Consider the following 17,518-nt stretch of genomic DNA (forward strand, 5'->3'; position numbering starts at 1 on the left):
CTAGTTTAAAGCCCTCTTCACCAGCTTGGCGAGCCTATGACGGAAGATGCTCTTCCCCTCCTCTGACAGATGGACCTCGTCAGCCCCCAGTAGACCAGGTTTCTCAAAGCGAGTCCCATGGTCTAAGTAGCCAAACCCCTGGCTGGAGGTGGTTCTGGAGGTTTTTGATTGCTTCCTTATGGTAAGCTTTAAAGTGCTGCCAGGGGAATACCTAAAAGCTCTTGGCTTCCCCAGAAACACCAGTGGGACTCCAGAGGTTACCTTGCGTGTACAGTGCTGGGCTGGGTGCTTGGAGGGAGCGTGTGGCCTCTGGAGGGCACCCATGCCCCAGCCTTTCAGGGCAGCCACAGGCTTCTGCGCTCCCCCTCGGCCCCAGGGTCCTCAGGGAGGTTATTGGGGGTTTGGGGGCATTTTTATTCTCTTTCTGGCTTCCTTCCAATTTCAATCAGGGCGGCCACTGCAGAGAGAACTGTGTTTTATACAGCTGCCTCATTAAATGAGTGTGGCTGCGGTAAACCTCTCTGCTCCGAAATGGGGTTTTGTCATGCTGGGACTGGGGATGGCGCAGAACAGAAGTAGCGCGGGATATGGCAGCAGAGCTGTGCAGTCCCCGTGCGGCAGAAGAGATCAGACCCATTTCTGCTGTAGGCAAATGTCCAGCCTCTGCTACAGATCAGATCCCCCCCTGTAGACATGGGAAGTCAATGGAAGCGTCCCCATCTATAGCAAAGGAGGGTATTTCAATAATATTTAGTTTTTCTGGGTGCCATGCTATGATTTTTGTGCTGCAGCTGAAAATACAACTGCATAGAGCATTCTCTAATGTCCAAAAGAGAATTACATCAAAATCTGAAAGATAAAAAAAAAGGAAAGAATTGGATGAAATATTTGCCTGCCTCAGAGCTGAATCTTGCACTTTTTGAAGTAACACTTGGAGTAAACACGAGCACTGAGAAGACCCTGTTTTTGTATTTCCCGTCCCAGTTTTAACTGCTTCCCCAACCTGTTTCCACAGAGGTCAGAGCGTCTGGCTGCAGCTGGATCACCGAGTCCTGGACCATGACTTGCCCAAGAAACCGGGCCCGGCAACTTTGTACTTTGCCGTTAGGTGAGTAATTGTTTCCACAAAGAAAAGATTACCACTTGGGTTTATTTATCACCAGGGGTGTTTGTTTAAAAGAACTGATTATGGATTTGATAAAGGAAATAAATGTCAAAGCGATATATTATTTTTAGAAGGAGATTAGGTCCTGGATAAGTGCTGCTCTTTTGTATTTAACTACAAAATAAAGTAGGTTGGAACTTGCTACTTTTTAAACTGTTACTAGGATATTGTTCCTAGGGGTTTTTTTTTTGTTTAAAACCCCATATTTTAAATATCTTCCTTGCCTGATTTGTCTTTAATAGTGCTAAATTTTAATACGGTTTGTTTAAACAATGGTCCTTACTTTTTCTCCTCTTATGTTTACTTAAGGGTTGTCTGTACTTGAAAGGGATTGCTGATGGCTTCTTTGCTCACACAGCTTAAGCCAGTCCCCAGGAGAGAATAAAATCCCTGGCAAAGTGATGATTTTGGCCAGTGTAATTGCATTACTTTAGAGCTTTTGCTGGCAAAGCTCTGCTGGTTAAGGGCCTGAAAAAAGCTATGTCCTACGAGACAGAGCTGTGCTGGCAGAAAAGACCCAAGCATCGTATTCTTAATATTTGTTGGCATTTTTGTTTTCCTTACAGTCTATGAGGAAAATGAGAGCAGACTGACCTCATTTGGTTTTCGTATCTCAGTAAATTTATGCCTTGTGTGCTTAATTATTTGAAGCACTTCCAAGGCAGAGCCTCTTGTGTAGTTGGGTCTGTTGGTACTGTCGCCTCGCCATGTCCTCTGCGCCCTGGTCATTGAGGGAACGGTTTAAACAAGCAGCACTTTGTTTTTGCTGAATATGTGCTTATTTGTGATGGAGTTCAGAGCTTCTCTTCCCTTCCCCACTTTTAACAGAAAGAAAAAAAAATAATCCATTTTAAAAGGGATGATGGGCTCTTCAATGTATTCACTGTGTTTGAGGATCTGGGAGGCTAAAAATCTATGACTGTCCAAGAAAACTGTGAAGGCAATCGTATGACTTGAGCATTTCTTTGGTTGGGATTAATGCTGTTGGCTCGTGATGTTCATTTTGGCCCTCTCTGTTGCAAGATGGTCCTCTACAGGACAGGGTGTGCAGAGACCTGGGCAAGAGTTAATGTGTGAGGAGTGGGCTTGGAAAGATCAACTTCTAGAAGCTAATTTTAAGCCTGACTACTCCAGGGTTGTGAGATCCAAAACAAGCAATTAGGAGCGAAGGAGGTGGGCAGTGAGTGAGAAGCAGAGCAGGAGGAGGAGGATACAGAAATAATTAGCAATATAAAAACTGTCTGATCTGTAGAAAATAAATATTGCAGCAGAAAAGCCCCTTCAAAACGTGCAGCTCTCTACTTTGTTACAACTTTTTGGATAAGTGACTGCAGGCCTTTGCACCGTGGCAAATGCCTTGGGTGGTTAGTTCAGACACTTATCTCGTGTGAACACATTTGCCTTGTCATAGCCTATTCCTTAATTAAACTCCCATGAGAGCAGCCGAAACACACAGTTGCAGCTGTGTACGCCTGTGGCTTGAATGGAAAAGCGTAGTTGGGCGTGGGGCAAGTGCCATGGAGGGGATGGGCAGAGAGCCCCAGCGCTTGGCTCTCGTTCCCCTGGGCTGGATGGTCTCCAGCCGTGCATGACGTGACAGCGGTGGATGCTGCTGCAGGGCCAGGGTGTCCCTTGGGCTGGGCAAGCCCTCCTGCGCGGGCCATGCCTTCTGAGTCTTTGAAATAGGTTCAACCATGAACAGAATAAACACTGCTTCAGTGTCACTTTTGTTTGAGACGCAAGTATAATGCGGCAGGGCACCGAGCTGCTGCTCTCATAACACAAGTGGCAAATGTGCAACAGCATCAGTTCTCGGTATCTTCCAGCACTGCCCTGGACAGTTTCCAGTAGCAATACTAGAAACGGGGGGGATCCCCAGATACCTGGTTATGATCCTCCTTTTGTTCATAACTCCTCGGCCCTTTTGCTGTTCAGTAATGAAACACATGATAATCCTTTCAGATTTTAATTTTCTTCAGCTGGCATAAACTCAATCCAGTCACGTAAGTTTTCATATGGTACACACAGCTGGTGAAGGGCTCTATAATGCAGATGTAGGACTTATAAAAGTGTCATTCGAGTTTCAAGGATGCTGACAGCATCGGAAATAAAAGCAGAACATACACTTTATGGTGTTCCCAAACAGGCCTGTCATCCCCTGAACATCCTTATCTCTGTGGTCCAGTGTTCCCCATCTGTGCTGTGGTGATAAGAGTGTACAGCTTGTACCACGGAAGAAATAAAGCACGCAGACTTGGCTGGGGTAGGGGACAACGCCTCCCTGGTGCCCTCTTCCTAAATCCATATATCCCATGGTCTCCTGCTCTGTACCAGCAGCGACTAGGAGCTACCTCTCTTCAGAGCCAGGGGTACTATCCTGCTTGTGGGGATAAGTCAGCCATGTCTGACTCTTAGTTGAAAGAAAATGCAAGTGCAAATGAGGTTGTTAGTTGAGGAAGAGCACCTTTTTGGTGCAGTGGAGGGAGGAAGGCTTTAGCAGGCTGAGGAAGATCCATGCTGTGAAGGGCTGGTCTGGCAGCAGGTTGGGAAAGGACGAAGAGCGAGGCTCCTGCCCTCTGATGCTGCATTTCTGGAGAGAAACACTAAAGTGTATTTAAAGGGAAGTTTAGCAAAGCTGTTGAAAAAATTATATCGGGTGCGATCAAGAAAAGGTGGAAATACCTGTGGCTCCTACAGTTCTCAGTGAAAGGTGAGTCATGGAAATGTAAAATAGCCTTTCAAATGTCTGGGGCAGGCTGCTGGGCTTGGGTCTGCCCCTTGGACAGGCTGCATGCCTGTAAAATGGGTAAATTATCTCCTTATCCTGCAGAGGCGTTCTGAGGAGTGCTTTAAAATTAATTTGATGGAACATGCTGTAGGAATGTGAAATATTAAAACAATTACTATTTAATGTATTGCTTGTCTCAAGTCACAGCATAAATACTGCATACGTTCCGAACAAGTGCAGCAGGTGCTAGCTTTACTGCTTCCTACCATGCGCTCCGTGCTGCTGCTGTGGACTTCTTCCAACACCTTGTAAATCATCTACACCAAGAGATCAGTGGCCGGAGCTTGAGGCCGTGAGGAGCCTTAGGAGCGCCATGGGGCTGCGGGAGGGATTGCCCTGGTTCTGATAAACATAAAGGGCTGCGTGCCCTGTGTTGGCCATACAACCCTCCTGCTATCAAAGGCAAGACATTGAGAAGCCCTGGTGTGGTCTGCACTGCTGGGACAGTGATGGTGGTGGCCCAAGTCTTTGCTTGGCTGGATAAAAGTGTACCTTCTGTCTAGCATTGGGTGGGAGAGTCTGGACCCGACGTGTTTGTCCTCCGTAAGGAGCTGAAGCACAGGTATCCTGCTTTCAGATCCAGCTAAAGGAGGATTGACAGGACTGCATTCACACAAATTTGTCTCTCTTTAAACTGACTTGGCAGTCCCGTACTCCTCAAATTATAGATGTTTTCTCCGCACCATTTAATGCATCTCAGCGCTGTTTGGTTTGATGCCCTGAGTGAGTCAGAAGTGCACAGACAGGTTGTGTGTGATTTTGCAGAGTGCCAGTGGCATACGTGATGTTTGGTGTAGCTCTACAACGAACTGGGACCCATCTACTAACCTTGGCTGGGCCAGAGTAATGGGATTGCTTTTGTTGGTGTGTGCCTCTGAGGCACCCATGACCCTGGGAAGAGGAAGCCAGGGACGGGATGGGGAGGAAGGCAGCGAGTGCTGGGCAGAGTGGTGCCTGTAAGGCTGAGCCAGTTGCGGCCCTTCCATGTAAACCCCTGGTTTTGGGGCTCCCATTGTCATTAGGGTGGATGTGCCCAATGGGATGGAGCTGACCTCAAAGCATTCCTTGTGTGTTGGTTTTGGTGGTGTTTGGTTTTTTTTTTTTGCTTGGAGCAAAAAAGTCAATGGCTCCCAGCCTGTGGCTGCTCTCTCCTCCTGGAGGAAAGATGGTCCTGCAGGACTGCCATCCCCTCTCCTCCACAGCACAGGGCCGGCTCCCCAGCCTGCAACATGCTGTTTGGAGTTACCTCTTTCACTTCCGTGGTTTTTATCTGCATAGGAGGGATGGGATTTGCTGCTTTAACGTTCGACAGGGTTTTCAAATGAGATGAAAATGCATCAGATATCTACGATCTATTGAACAAGGAGTTTGTCGTTTCCTGTGTGCTGTCAGCCTGTGATTTTTCTGCTTGTTCCCTCCTAATAGGCAGGAAATTAAGTGCAGCAGCTCATGGTTCCTCTGTCCCATTGTATTTCTAGAGAACAAAACATTGAGGAAATAAAATGATTTGGGAGGAAGATGAAACCTATTCAAGAAAGTAACTGTTGCGGGTTTTTTATTTTCAGGTTCTACATTGAAAGCATTTCCTTTCTCAAGGACAAAACTACGGTCGAGTTGTTCTTTCTGAATGCCAAGTCCTGTGTGCACCAGGTAAGCCCTGGCGTTCCTTTGGAGCTCCTTGTTGTGCATCTCCCTTTTATTGCTCCTCAGCCACCTACGTGGTCCTGCAAACTCGCTAGGAGCCGCGTCTAATTTCTAGATCTTATTGAAGTATTAAAATCTCAGCATGCTTTTTCTCCTCCTTCGCTTAAATGCTGATGCTCGAAGCAAATGGATGAGGAGAATGATGGTTTCCTTGTCCTGTTTACACAGCCCTGCTGTGTGCTCACTGCACTAGAATAAGTCTTAAATACTCAAAAGCTTTTAAGTTGTTTGAAATCTGGGTTGTAACTTCGCAGGTAGGCTCTGTCTCAGGGGTGTATCCTTCTATACACTGCATAGTAAATGCTCAAGGCAAGCATCTCTTCACTGATCTCAAGTCAAACTTGTCTCAAGAGCAAAAGCCCTGTGAGGAAGGTCCTACGCTGTGAACTTGGTTCCTAGTTCCCTGATTTCCTGCCTTAATTCAGTGAAGTAGTAAAGTAATAAACCCTATAAAGTAGTAATCAAAACTAGTTATTGAAATACTTTTTACGTTTACTCTCTGGTTAAGAAGCCTCCACTGTTTTCTTAAAATGTTTGAATTGGTAGCACATATTTTTAAAAGTTACTTCATGATATGGTAGCCAAAATCTTAAAAAAAATAAGGTTGATCTGCTGCAGGTTCATCTTGGTCTGAACAAAGGGCGGTGTGGCAACCACCTCTGGCATGCCCCTAATAACCAGTGGTGCAATAGCAGCTGCAGTTCAATGAACTTTACTCTAGCAATGCCTGATGTTTCTGGGATTGCCCAGTTAATGTCAAACTCGGGCATCTGGCTTTTTTTTTTTTCCACTCGTGGTTCAATCAGTCTGAAAGGGTCATTGGGTTCTTACAACCTTTTCTTGGAAAACAATCCTGTATCATTAGCTGGTGGTGGAGCTCGATGTAGCTGGCTGAAGTTTTCACCTTCAATGTGGTTCATATTTTAGAGGATTCTTATTCAATATCCAGTATTTGTTATTTTATGGTGGGATCAGAAACCTGACGTGAAAGTGGTTAATGGCAAAGTTGTGACTGTGCTGTGTACAGGAATTGCTTTCTGGAAGAGTGGAGGAAATTGGGGCCTTTTTACAAAATGCTGACATTTTAAAGATGTTTGAAGAACTTGGGGCCTCACTGGTTAAGATTAATAAAAAGCAAATCTCCATTTTGGCATATCTGCCATTTTAAATGAAGGGTCTTGGCAACTTGTAGTCATCCTTACAGGGAAAACTGGAGCACTTTCTGTTTAAAGTGCAAATAATTTTGGAATTGGAAAATGGGTCTGGTTTTAGGATGGAATGTGAAAAATGCCACTGCTATTGAAACAAATGCTGTCAACGTCAAAACATTTGGTGTAAGTATATGTGTTTATGTTTATGCATAAAGCATAAGAGAAAGCAAAGGGAGAGAGAAGCATAAAAAACCTTCCCTCGCTGATCATAGACACGCATGTCATCAAACCAATAAGGAGTCACTTCTGGCCTGGATAAATATTACTATTCAAGCAGCATAACTTCATATTACTGAAATGAAGTGCTGATAGCATGTGAAGCGCTGATGATGCACGGAGTGCTGCAATAAGCAAGACTGCATCATCCAGTTGAGTTCAGGGCTTCGGGAGCTGGGAGAGGTTTGAATGAAGGCTGGTTCATGTTTTCCCCCCGCGGCTTGCGAGGTGTGTGCTCTAATTGGTAGCAGCCCAAAGTGCCGGCTTCCCTGTTCCTGCAAGCAAAACTGCCAGAAGCAGAGAGGGTTTTCCATCACGTCCAGTTTCTGTGGGCAGCAGAGGGACGAGGAGCATCGCTTCCTCCTGAGAGAAGGATCTCTGTGGGCAGCGCCAAGCGATTCGGCACGTAACGAAAGCTGAGAGCCCCAGCTCTGCCTGCAGCACTTTCTGTGCTGGGCGGCTTCGCAGCCTGGCTTCAGTAGAAGCCTGCAGCTACTTCAGCAGAAGCCAGTTTATTTACTTTCAGGATACATTTGGTCCAGTGGCTTTTAACCTTCAAATTAGGTTTTTTAAATATTTTATCCTACTTGGTAAACTTATGGTCAGTCTCTAGGTTTCAAATAGCGCATGAAGTGCACGTGGGACCAATTCTCATATTTAAGCCCAGGGGACGTGGACAAGGGGGATGCACAAAAGGCACCTTGGATGCGTGTATGCTCCCGCGGTGCTGCCAGGCTCCGTTGTGCTGCAGGGAAGGAGGTGCAGGATGCGGGACAGGCAGTGTCGGCTCCTGAATATGAGCAGATCCCCAGCTCTGGTGAAGCAAGTGGCTGATGCTCGCTGATGACAGTGAGGAAAGTTCCCTGGCATTTCAGTTGTTAATCCAGCTCAGGGAGGTTAGACCTGCCTCAGCTTAGTTCTTTTTTTTTTCCCCCTCTCCTTTCCTTGCTGCATGAGTGAGGAAACCCCAGTGTCTTAAAAAGCAGCAACCTATGCCCAGCCCACGCGCTCTGGGGTGCTCCTCAATGCACGAGGTGTGCTGGAGGATGCCCTACCGGGGCTGTATCCTAACCCGGATCTCTGCGTGAAGCTTCTGCTCTGTGTGGGCCACGAATGTGGCTCAGAGGATAAATGCTGCAATACTGGGGTGTGAGAAGACGTGCGTGGATAAGATTGCTTAAAAGCCAGTCGTGTGTTTTGCTTTCACAAAGCTGTTTCCAAAGTTTTCACAGTAGCTTGTTCCCCACAGGGGACACAGTGGGTGGAAGAGCCCAAATCCAGGGTGGTGCAGAGGCCTGATGCTTGAAGGAGTTTGTGCTTGTCTCTTAGACATTCCTGAGCGCTGGCATGTGTTGACAGCACAGCAGTGTGTAGGTACCTGTGATTCCATGGCTTGTGTGCTTTAAAGGAAAATGATGCTTTCCCGAGCAGAGGGTGCGAGGGTGATGTTGTGTGCGAGATGGTGCATGTCAGGGCTCCTGCCAGCGTGTAGGACGCACCGCGAGAGCCAGCTGAAGGCTTGGGCAAATACAGCCAGTGCGTTGGCAAAGCTTCATGCAAGTCCCCCCTCTGAAGGGGATTTATCTATGGCTTACGAGGTTCAGAGGCTGCATCGTAAATGTATTTACAGTGTTCTTTGAGAGATCTGTGGGCAATCCTGTGTGTGAAATCCTGTAAGCGGCTGTATCTAACCATAGAGAATGGTATTTCTCTAACGAAGTCCAGCATCTCTGGGTCTAGGCTGGAGCTGCTGAGCAGTGCGTGTTGGCTGTCTTGCCCCAGATGACTCCAGAGGGGTTTTGCTCCCAGCTGAATAAAAATTCAGAATAAATAATATAGCATATTTAAATGTATTAAAAATATACGAAATATAATAAATTCCAAAAAAAGGGGGGGGAAAAACCTGCATAAAATTTCTGAAAATAGGGAAGGCTAGCTTGGCGCTCTGTAGCGCGCAGCCACGCTGCTCTTTCTCACCTTTCAACTCCCCATTCCTTCCTGCAAATCTCTCTGCTCATTCCTGCAAATCTGGTATGACTTTCCCCTGCCAAGGGTTGGAGGAATCTGGGGCTTGTGCATTTTGCAATTTCTGTAGACATTTTAGCAAGGGAGAGACAAGATAGACAATAAAATCTCTGCCAAAAATGTATTTCTTTCTACTCGCCACCCACTCCCCCACCTCCGTGCTCTTCTATACAGTAAAAGCTCCTTTGTGCCTCTGGGACCTTCGCTGCCCCAGGTTTGTGCATCCTCTACGACATCCTCTGTTATCTGCGCAGTCACCTCTGCCTTGTCCTCAGCCCCTGCGAGCAGCTGGGGAGCCAGGGGGGGTCCCCGTGGCCCAAAGCACAGGGGGGCTGAGACCTTATTTTTTGCTTTTGCAGATGATGTTTTAGTAGTGTTACAGTTCTGCACCCAGAGCAAAGAATCGCTGTGCACTGAGCGCGAGGCGTCCGTGGCTGCTCCTTCCCACTGCACCCCCATTTTAACCCACCACCACACCGGCATCTTCCTTCTGCACAGTGTAACGTAACACTGCTTTACACACCTGGAGAACAAACTTCCTCTGTTGGATTTGCCAACATGACCCATTCAGCATTTGCTGGCCTTGCCTTGCCGTCCCCATGTCTCCTCGCATATGAGCTGAATGCAACGTTTGCTGTTCCACTCGTAAGAGCGCACAGTGTTTCCTCACTGCTGGTGCGTGCATAAACCTTGGCCTCCAGCCGATATAACAAATGCTGCCAGTGCTCTTGCCCTACCCTCCTTTCATGTTGAGCTGCCCATTTTTTTTCCCCTGGTCTGATGCTGCAGTCCCCAGGCCCTCTCGGTCCTGTGTGGTCCAGCCAGCTGCCTGGCTCCTGCTCGCCAGCATCCGTGCTCTTTGGATTGGAGCTTGGAGAAGCCGTATCCGCTGCCAGGAACAGCTTGGGCCACCGAGCAGGAGGTGGGAGCTGGTAAAACTTAGATCTCCAGGTCTATGAAAGGGCCTCCCAGTGACTTAGTTATAAACTCATTTATCTATGTGTATTTTGGGAGAATGCAATGGCTGGAAGGGTGCTTTGTGTATGTCTGGGCTCTGTTTTCCTACATGCCCCTCTTTTTCAAGGCTTTGAGAACTGCTGCCTGAAAACCTTCAGTGGTGACAACTTCAATTTAAAAGCTTTCTCTCCTGTCACTGGCTGTAAGAAGCTGGATTTAGATTTATAGCGATCTCTGAAATGTACTGTACAGCTGGCATTTAAAATAGTGAAAGCCTAGCACTTAGTTTCAGGTGAAATGGGTGTCTCAGCATTGTGTTTGCAGAGGGATAGGGGAGCTTTGTGACATGTTCAGTGTGTTATTGCACAGCCCGTGACCATAGCTGGGATACTTTTAAGGAGGTGGGTCAGAACTGGTCACGCACATGTTGGTGATAAATTTGGAAAGACAAATTAGTCTTTTCTTCTTTCAGAACAGCCAAGTTAGAAAAAATAACACCCTACTTGGCTAGCGAAGCGCTGTCAAGTTTATTATGCATTAGAGCTAACCTCCATACAGCTCTGCAGCCATACGGTTGACTCTTTGCCAGTCCTTAAAATACGTTCTGTAAACTAAGATCTTGGTCAAGTTGGCTGTGTTCCCCTTTTCCTCTCTATATTTGGGTGTCGGGGGGGGTTATTTATTTAATTTCCCAATTTTTTCAAGGACTTGCAAGAATTGCTTTAAAAACAGAAAAAAGTTAAAGGAAATTGAAGTTTTCAGAGGAGTCTGTAACCGTGATAGCTTCATGAACGGCAATGCTTGTTAGCACTTGGCAGCCTGAAGACCAGTGCTTACCAAGAAGAGCTGTTGAAACAGACCCCTGGTGTGAGCATAAAGTCTGGCTGGCTTCCAGCTCATGGAGAGCGAAGTGGTTATATATCAGAGAGCTCTCGAAAGTTTTATAACAGATATTTCCTAATTCTCCCCCATCTCTAGGGAGAGGGGAGCATTCCCATACAGCCTCGTAACACAGTGTAGTCTGATCCTAGCTAAGGCTATTAAAATACGCACTGTCCATTGCCTGTATTGGGTGTTCTGCTCCTGAAGATGGCAAGTGTAAAGCCCAGGGTGAGGACCAGCAGGACCAGTTGGCCTTCTGCACTTCAGGGCTGTTATCTTCCATGGGTGCTGGCAGCCACCTCCATGGCCCAAACCCCCTAGCAGCATCTCAGCAGATGAGAAGGATGGAGCATGGTTATTCCTGTGAACAAAATGTGACAGGAGGAGGAGGCGGCAGAACCCCTATGCTGATGTAAGCTGGCAGAGCTCCGTGGGGACCCGCTACTCATTACCCCATGAGACCTCACATGGGACTGCGCTGGTGGCTTGGGGAGGGACTTGGCCATGGTGTGGGTATAGTCAAGGGACTCTACACAGCACCTCTGAGAGCGGTTGAGGTTGGTCCGAGGCTGCCTGCTGTAAAGGGTGATGGTGCCCCAGGGACCTGTTCAGGCTCTTGCTGAGGGAGGTGTAGGTGGTGTCCCAGCTGGGCTGGCCCATTGCATATGAAGGCTTAGCTGGCCTGCAGCCAGCTCGCATCTCTTGATGTAGTCGCCTCCTCCTGGGCTAACTACCAGCGTTAATTGTGATGGAGAGTTTTGCACCTTTGATCTCCTGGCCACAGGGTAAAGATGCTGTGACAGCTTAGCCAGTTCTGTTGCTGGTGCGTTAAGCACCTCATCGTGGTGCTGTGGTAGGAAAGCGAAAGGCTGTGATTATATGTTAAGTCTAATGACACTCACCATATACCCTGGCTTGCAAACAGGGAGGTCTTTATGTCCTTCCCCCATTCTCTGCTTTTACTCTTATATTAATGCAAAAAAAGCAGCACTAAATGTGCTCCTGTTGCACTGAGCTGTGTAGACAAGTCTCAGAGTAGCTGCTGCTGTCCCTGGAGTTTCATTTAAGTGTTGGCTGAAGCACAAAACGCAAGCAAGGGAGATGAATGAGGGTGGCTGGCAGAGACAGCAAAATAAAGGGTGTAACAGAAACCTGAAGCTTTTGCTCACCACGAGGCACTACCAGCTCTTTTTTTGGCTGGGTTGGCCTAAGCTGCTGAGGTGGGAAGCAGCAGGTCCTGCCAGGAGAGAGCCGTGGTGGCTGCTGCATGTGTACTGAGCTGTGTTCGGTCTCAGGTTGTGTGTGCTCTCAAGTGGGTAGGAAGGGCTGTGGGGCCTAATGGATGAAATGGAAGATGTCATGGATCATCTAAATGCTGCAAAGCAGCTGTGAGGCCTCCTGAGCCATCCAGGCTGTGCTCCCTGTGGGGTAAATGCAGCATGAGTGCAAATCTGAAGTGCCCTTTTGAGGAGGGTCAGAAGGACCAGCCTTTAATTTGCTCCTATAAGGGCTCGTGTTCTGCATCTCCTGCTGGTTCAGTGCTTGACTTTCCCTCCCTAATGTCCTGGAGGCGGACGCTTGCTTTGCTGTGCTTTTTCTCAACCCAGCGTTTCTGTCTTTGGGAAATTGGTCCCAGTTGAGATGCTCAGCAAAGTTTGGAGCTTCCGATGTGGGGTGGGATGGGGATGGGGCATCCGGTGCATCGCAGGGCAGCGTGAACAGCAGGTGACTCCACCGGGATTGAGAGGTAGGTGTGAATGCCGGTAATCAGGATGGGCGCTTTAAAGTTGGAGGGTTATTCGTTTGCTGCTATTGTTTGTCTCCTTGGTGTAATTACCCAGCGTAGCCACACCGAAGAGCGAGTTGTTGAATTTGCCTGACCTAGTTACTGCTGCGCTGCTCAACTTTGTCGTGTAGGAGGTTGTGGCCAACAACCCCTCCCCAGCCTGTCCCAGGAGCTCGGGCTGCCTTGCTGCAGCCTCTGCTCCCAAAGAAGTTTTAAAAGCTGAAAGGCTGCTAAGCTTTCTGCACTGCAGGGACCTGCCTTTGCATCCGCTGGCTGTCAGGACACATCGCAGGGATACTGGATCCCTTGTGGGAAGTCACGGCAGTGCTGGGTAAGGGTGTGGGCGCTGGCATTGCTTTCTTCGCTTGTGCTGCGTCCACACGCAGCTAATTGCCTCCCTCAGTTTGAACACCTTGTTGTAGGCATTTGGGTCCTTCCTTTCCCTCTAATTGTGCTCTTTCAGCTTTTTTTTTAATCACCTTTCAGTAATAATGGGTCATTGTATTCAAAATTGTGGCTGTCTTGAGGCTATTTGATCATAGTGTGTGTATATTTGGGGGCGAATTTGGTTAATATAAATTTTTAAGGGGTTGGTTTGAGGGAAGAGGTGTGTTGGTATCTCAGTTCTCAAATCCCCACATGAAATGTTTTTGCTGTCAGTCTTTAACCTCTGGAGGTTACATGTGCTTTGAAGAAACTATATCGGTTTTCATTTCTTCTTCTGGCTATAAAGAGTTAAACGTGACAGTTCCTGTGTTGCTTATTTTTTTTAATCTGCTTTAATCTGAGTTTACAGTCTAAAGATTTGCTTAGCACAGTTAATGCTCATCTGACTATATTTCTTCTTTGGCTATAAAGAGTTAAACGTGACAGTTCCTGTGTTGCTTATTTTTTTTAATCTGCTTTAATCTGAGTTTACAGTCTAAAGATTTGCTTAGCACAGTTAATGCTCATCTGACTATCTTCATTCTTGATCTGTGTTTTCATCAGGATTTCAGACTTGTATCTCTGACAGTAAATTCTAGTGTTGTTGCTGTGTCTAATGAGGGTTCACTGCTCTATTCATGACTGAGCCTTGTGATTTTTATCACGTTCATAAGTCTGTCTGTGCAGCAAAAGACTTGAGCTCCTATCTGAACCGGGGGCTAAATTCTGCCCACGGGCACTGAAGCCAGGAGTTGGTCTTTACTAGCTGCTGAGATAGTGACCTATTCCTGCTCTACAGTAATTGCCACCCGCTTTGGACATCTGCTACAACCTTTTATTATTCTGATGTTTGTCAGTATGACAAAAGCCACCACCTGAATCCACTGGACCAAATGCAGTGTTTAGATAAGCCAGTGGCCTTTTGGAGAGCTACACAAGGGGCCGAATCTGTCTTACTGGTTAAAATGATTGGTCCCTGTGCAAACTGTAATTGAAAAATACCAGTTTCATCCCCTCCCTGGAGCTGCACCCACCAGTCTGTTTAAACTTATTTACATCTAAAAAGTAGAAGACTCAGATTCCATTATCTGAATTACATCCATCTACTTAACCTTGCGCTAGTGACCTTGTTCTCACTTGGGATAAATCTAGGAAAACCTTCTATCTTCATCTTCAACACGCAGCCATGAGAGCACTTGCTGCCCTGGCTCCCAGGGCCCCCCGCCTGCTCGCTGAAGTCTCTGCTTAAATTACCCTGGCAATTGCAGGCATTGAAAATGAATCTTCTTACAGCCATTTTTCCCCATCTATTTTTGAAATCTGACCTTGCTGTTAAAGCGATGCTGAAACAGAGACCCCCATCCGCCAGCCTTGGGGGCAGAAGGATGGTTATAAAATCAAAATATTGCCTGAGTGAATGGGAAGAGTCACGGTCCTGCGCTCCTGAGTGACACATATCGCTATATGGATTTGTGTCAAGCCAAGGGCTGTCCAAACTCCTTGACAGCCCAGGGCTGGATTACATTATAAGAATGGCCAACTGGGGAACCAGATGGCAAATCATGTTATATTATGATGGAAAATAATTCCAGGCTCAGAGGGAATTGTCCAAGAGACTGTCACTTGTATAGCATTAGTCTGTTAGATAAAGGCTGAGCTGGGCTTTGGGATCCCTTGCTTCAAATTCTCACCCAGCTACTTAACTACTGCTGACCTCAGGGCAGCCCCTTCACCTCCCTGTGTCTCTTTTCCTCTTTGATTTTTAGCCCCTTTAAAGGGTAGGGATCCTCCTGGTTGCTCTTTGGGTTTTTTTTGGTCCAGAGCTTCCCTCAGAGTGGCCCCAGTCTCCTGCTAGTGTTATTGTATGGTGATATGTGATAATTAGGGCTGGTCCACTCTGTTCTAAGGTTTGCAACAGCTGGAGAGCCGTGGTGGCAGCCCTGCACCCAGGGTGTCCTGTTTGTTCCCTTTGCTCTGGTCAAGACACCTTCAATGCCTTGTTTGAGAGAGGTCAGGTTAGGGAGGACCTTCTTACCTGTTCTCTCCTCAACACAGCTTCTAAGCAAACACATTTGAAACTGAGGACATTGGCACAGCAGAACCCTCATCATGAAAGCAAAGACTGAAACTTCACCACCTGAAGAAGGCAGTCCCCCTTCAGCCTGTTTGGTCTCCTAAAACCCTAAATGACGTGGTTTGTGGGATCACTTTTAACATTTGTGGCAATGCCGTAGCAGCCTAGTAAAGTGACCAGAGTTTCTTAACACTTGTATTTAGGACCAAGTAAATAAACACGGAAAAGCAGCCTCGTAATTACTATTGCTAATTAGTTAATGGTTGTGAGGTGCTTTGAAGATGAAAAGTGAAGAGCTGCTCGGTTATTAAGTCCCAAACACCCTTGTAATGCCAGCAGCAGCTATTGCTATGGGTCAGCAGAGACTCGCTGCAGTAGCTCACGAGTGCTGCAGTTTTTCTTGGAGCCAGCAACAAAGAGAAGAGGGCCTTTGACGCAAGAATTGCATTTGGGTAGTTAAATCTCGATGAGTTTCTTGTATGCTTAAAAGGTGATGAGCTGATTCTGCCTTGGGGCAGGGAGATGGTCTTGATAATGAGCTTTTAAGGTCCCTTCTGGCCCTGTTTTCCCTGATTTTTGTGGTCCAGGGACAGCTTTGCTGAACTAGAGCCTGTCATTCCTGCTGAGCAGAGGTTCCTTACAATGGCATTTTCTCATACCTGGGTTCCCTGCCTGCCAGCGCAGTAGAGTGCGGTGCTGGGATGACCTGATCTCCTGTAATCTTCCCACTGCCACCCTTGGCCTCCGAGGCTGTTTGAGCAGGTGCAATTTAAGCTTAAAAAAAGGCAGCTCAGATGTGCATGACAAAGGCTAACCTAATACAGACCTGGAAGTAACAAACTGCCTTACAATTGCACCTATGTGAAGAGTTTCTGGGCTGCAACCCTTGCCTTTTCTCTTAAGCTTCAACATGAAAGAGATCTGAAGGAAGGATGAACTTGAAGCTTTTTTTTTTTCCTCCTGATTTGTGATGTGCCCCTCCTCTTCTAATAAAATATGTCTGGGAATGCTTTGGAGGCTACTTCTGCATAGCTGTTGCCACACCTGTTGGGAAGGGGAAATTCCTCTTGGTCTGCTGTTGTGGAGCAGCCTGGGGGAGCGCTGCTGCTGGAATGTTTTATTGACAAAGCTGGCAAAAAAAACTTCCTTTCCATGAAAACTGAATTATTTGTTTGTTCGCTTTTGAATTTTAGTCTCTGTGGGCCAGACCTCCAGCTGTGGTAAATTAGCTCAGCTCCAGATGTGCCCTATATATTTCGAGATGTCATTTCCCTGTATCTATATGTAATTCTGTAGATCTTCCTGCTACCCTGGTTTTGGCACTATTTCAGCTTTCGGTCTGCTTTGTTTTCTTCATTCAGCCAACAGATCCTGGGGACAAAGGATATGTTGGGGTCTCGGTGACAGGAGAGAGGCATCGTGTCCATACCTTCACTTGCAGAAGGTCACTGAGAAAAGAAATTTCTGTGTTCATGGGATGGTTCATGGGCTCAGTGTTGTCCTTTCTACACAGTTTGCAGGACGCAGTGGATGTAAGGGGTAGCTTTGGTAACCCAAGGGTCCAACTGTAAGTGCATCTCCTTTACTCTTCCAGCGTTACTGCTGGTCCCAGTATAGAACCAAGACCAGGGGTTTAGTTTCTTACAAGCAAACTTGGAAAGATTGCACTTAAGCTTGCAAGCAGGGGAAAAAAGGATCCTTGTGTAGTTCTGATGTTTTGGCATTTATCAGCTGCACCCCTCTGAAGTCACTGAGTGCATAGTGCTGTCAAGACAGGACTGGTTTTGGAGTGGGGTCAAGACACAGGAGATTTCCAGCGTGGGGGTGCATGCGGTTTTTCTGAACGCTGCGCTACAACTCCCAGCGTACTTGCAAGAACTGGAGGCTGTAAGATCCAGGCTATGTGGGGCAAAGGAAGGTTAGTTATGCTATCCTTGTGATTAATAAAGTCTTACTTATCTAGCATCGGGGGTGTGCGCACCACCATCACAACAAAGATCTGCGGTCCCTGCCCTGAGGAGGTGGTGCGCTTCAAGCCATAAAAATACCTCTCGTTCAACCCTGTCTCCCTGCTTCGTGGGGAGTTTTCCCTGGGTTTTTGCAGCGTGCAGGGGCAGGTTCCCGACGAGGCGTGCACAGTCCGATGCAATAACGCAAAGCAGCGTCCAGTAAAATGCAATTAAAGATTTGTAAAGAAAACATGGAGGGCGAGAGAAGGGTTGCGGGGGGGGCGGGGGGAAAGGCGCTGCCCCCCTGTTCGTGGACATGCTCACCAACCGGGGGC

General features: G+C 47.2%; 1 protein-coding gene across 1 annotated transcript in view; it reads left to right on the forward strand.

The window, feature by feature from the left end:
- The first annotated feature begins 3,439 nt into the window (after positions 1–3,439).
- FRMD4B (FERM domain containing 4B) overlaps positions 3,440–17,518 on the forward strand; it is a 59,942-nt gene continuing 45,863 nt past the window's right edge. Inside the window, exons 1-2 of the mRNA XM_019473472.1 lie at positions 3,440–3,875; positions 5,519–5,603. Of these exons, the coding sequence (XP_019329017.1) occupies positions 5,581–5,603 (23 nt within the window). The 5' untranslated portion in view covers positions 3,440–3,875; positions 5,519–5,580. The remainder of the gene's footprint in view (positions 3,876–5,518; positions 5,604–17,518) is intronic.

Source organism: Aptenodytes forsteri, unplaced genomic scaffold (assembly GCF_000699145.1).
Source record: "Aptenodytes forsteri isolate BGI_AS27 unplaced genomic scaffold, ASM69914v1 Scaffold53, whole genome shotgun sequence".
NCBI lineage: Eukaryota > Metazoa > Chordata > Aves > Sphenisciformes > Spheniscidae > Aptenodytes > Aptenodytes forsteri.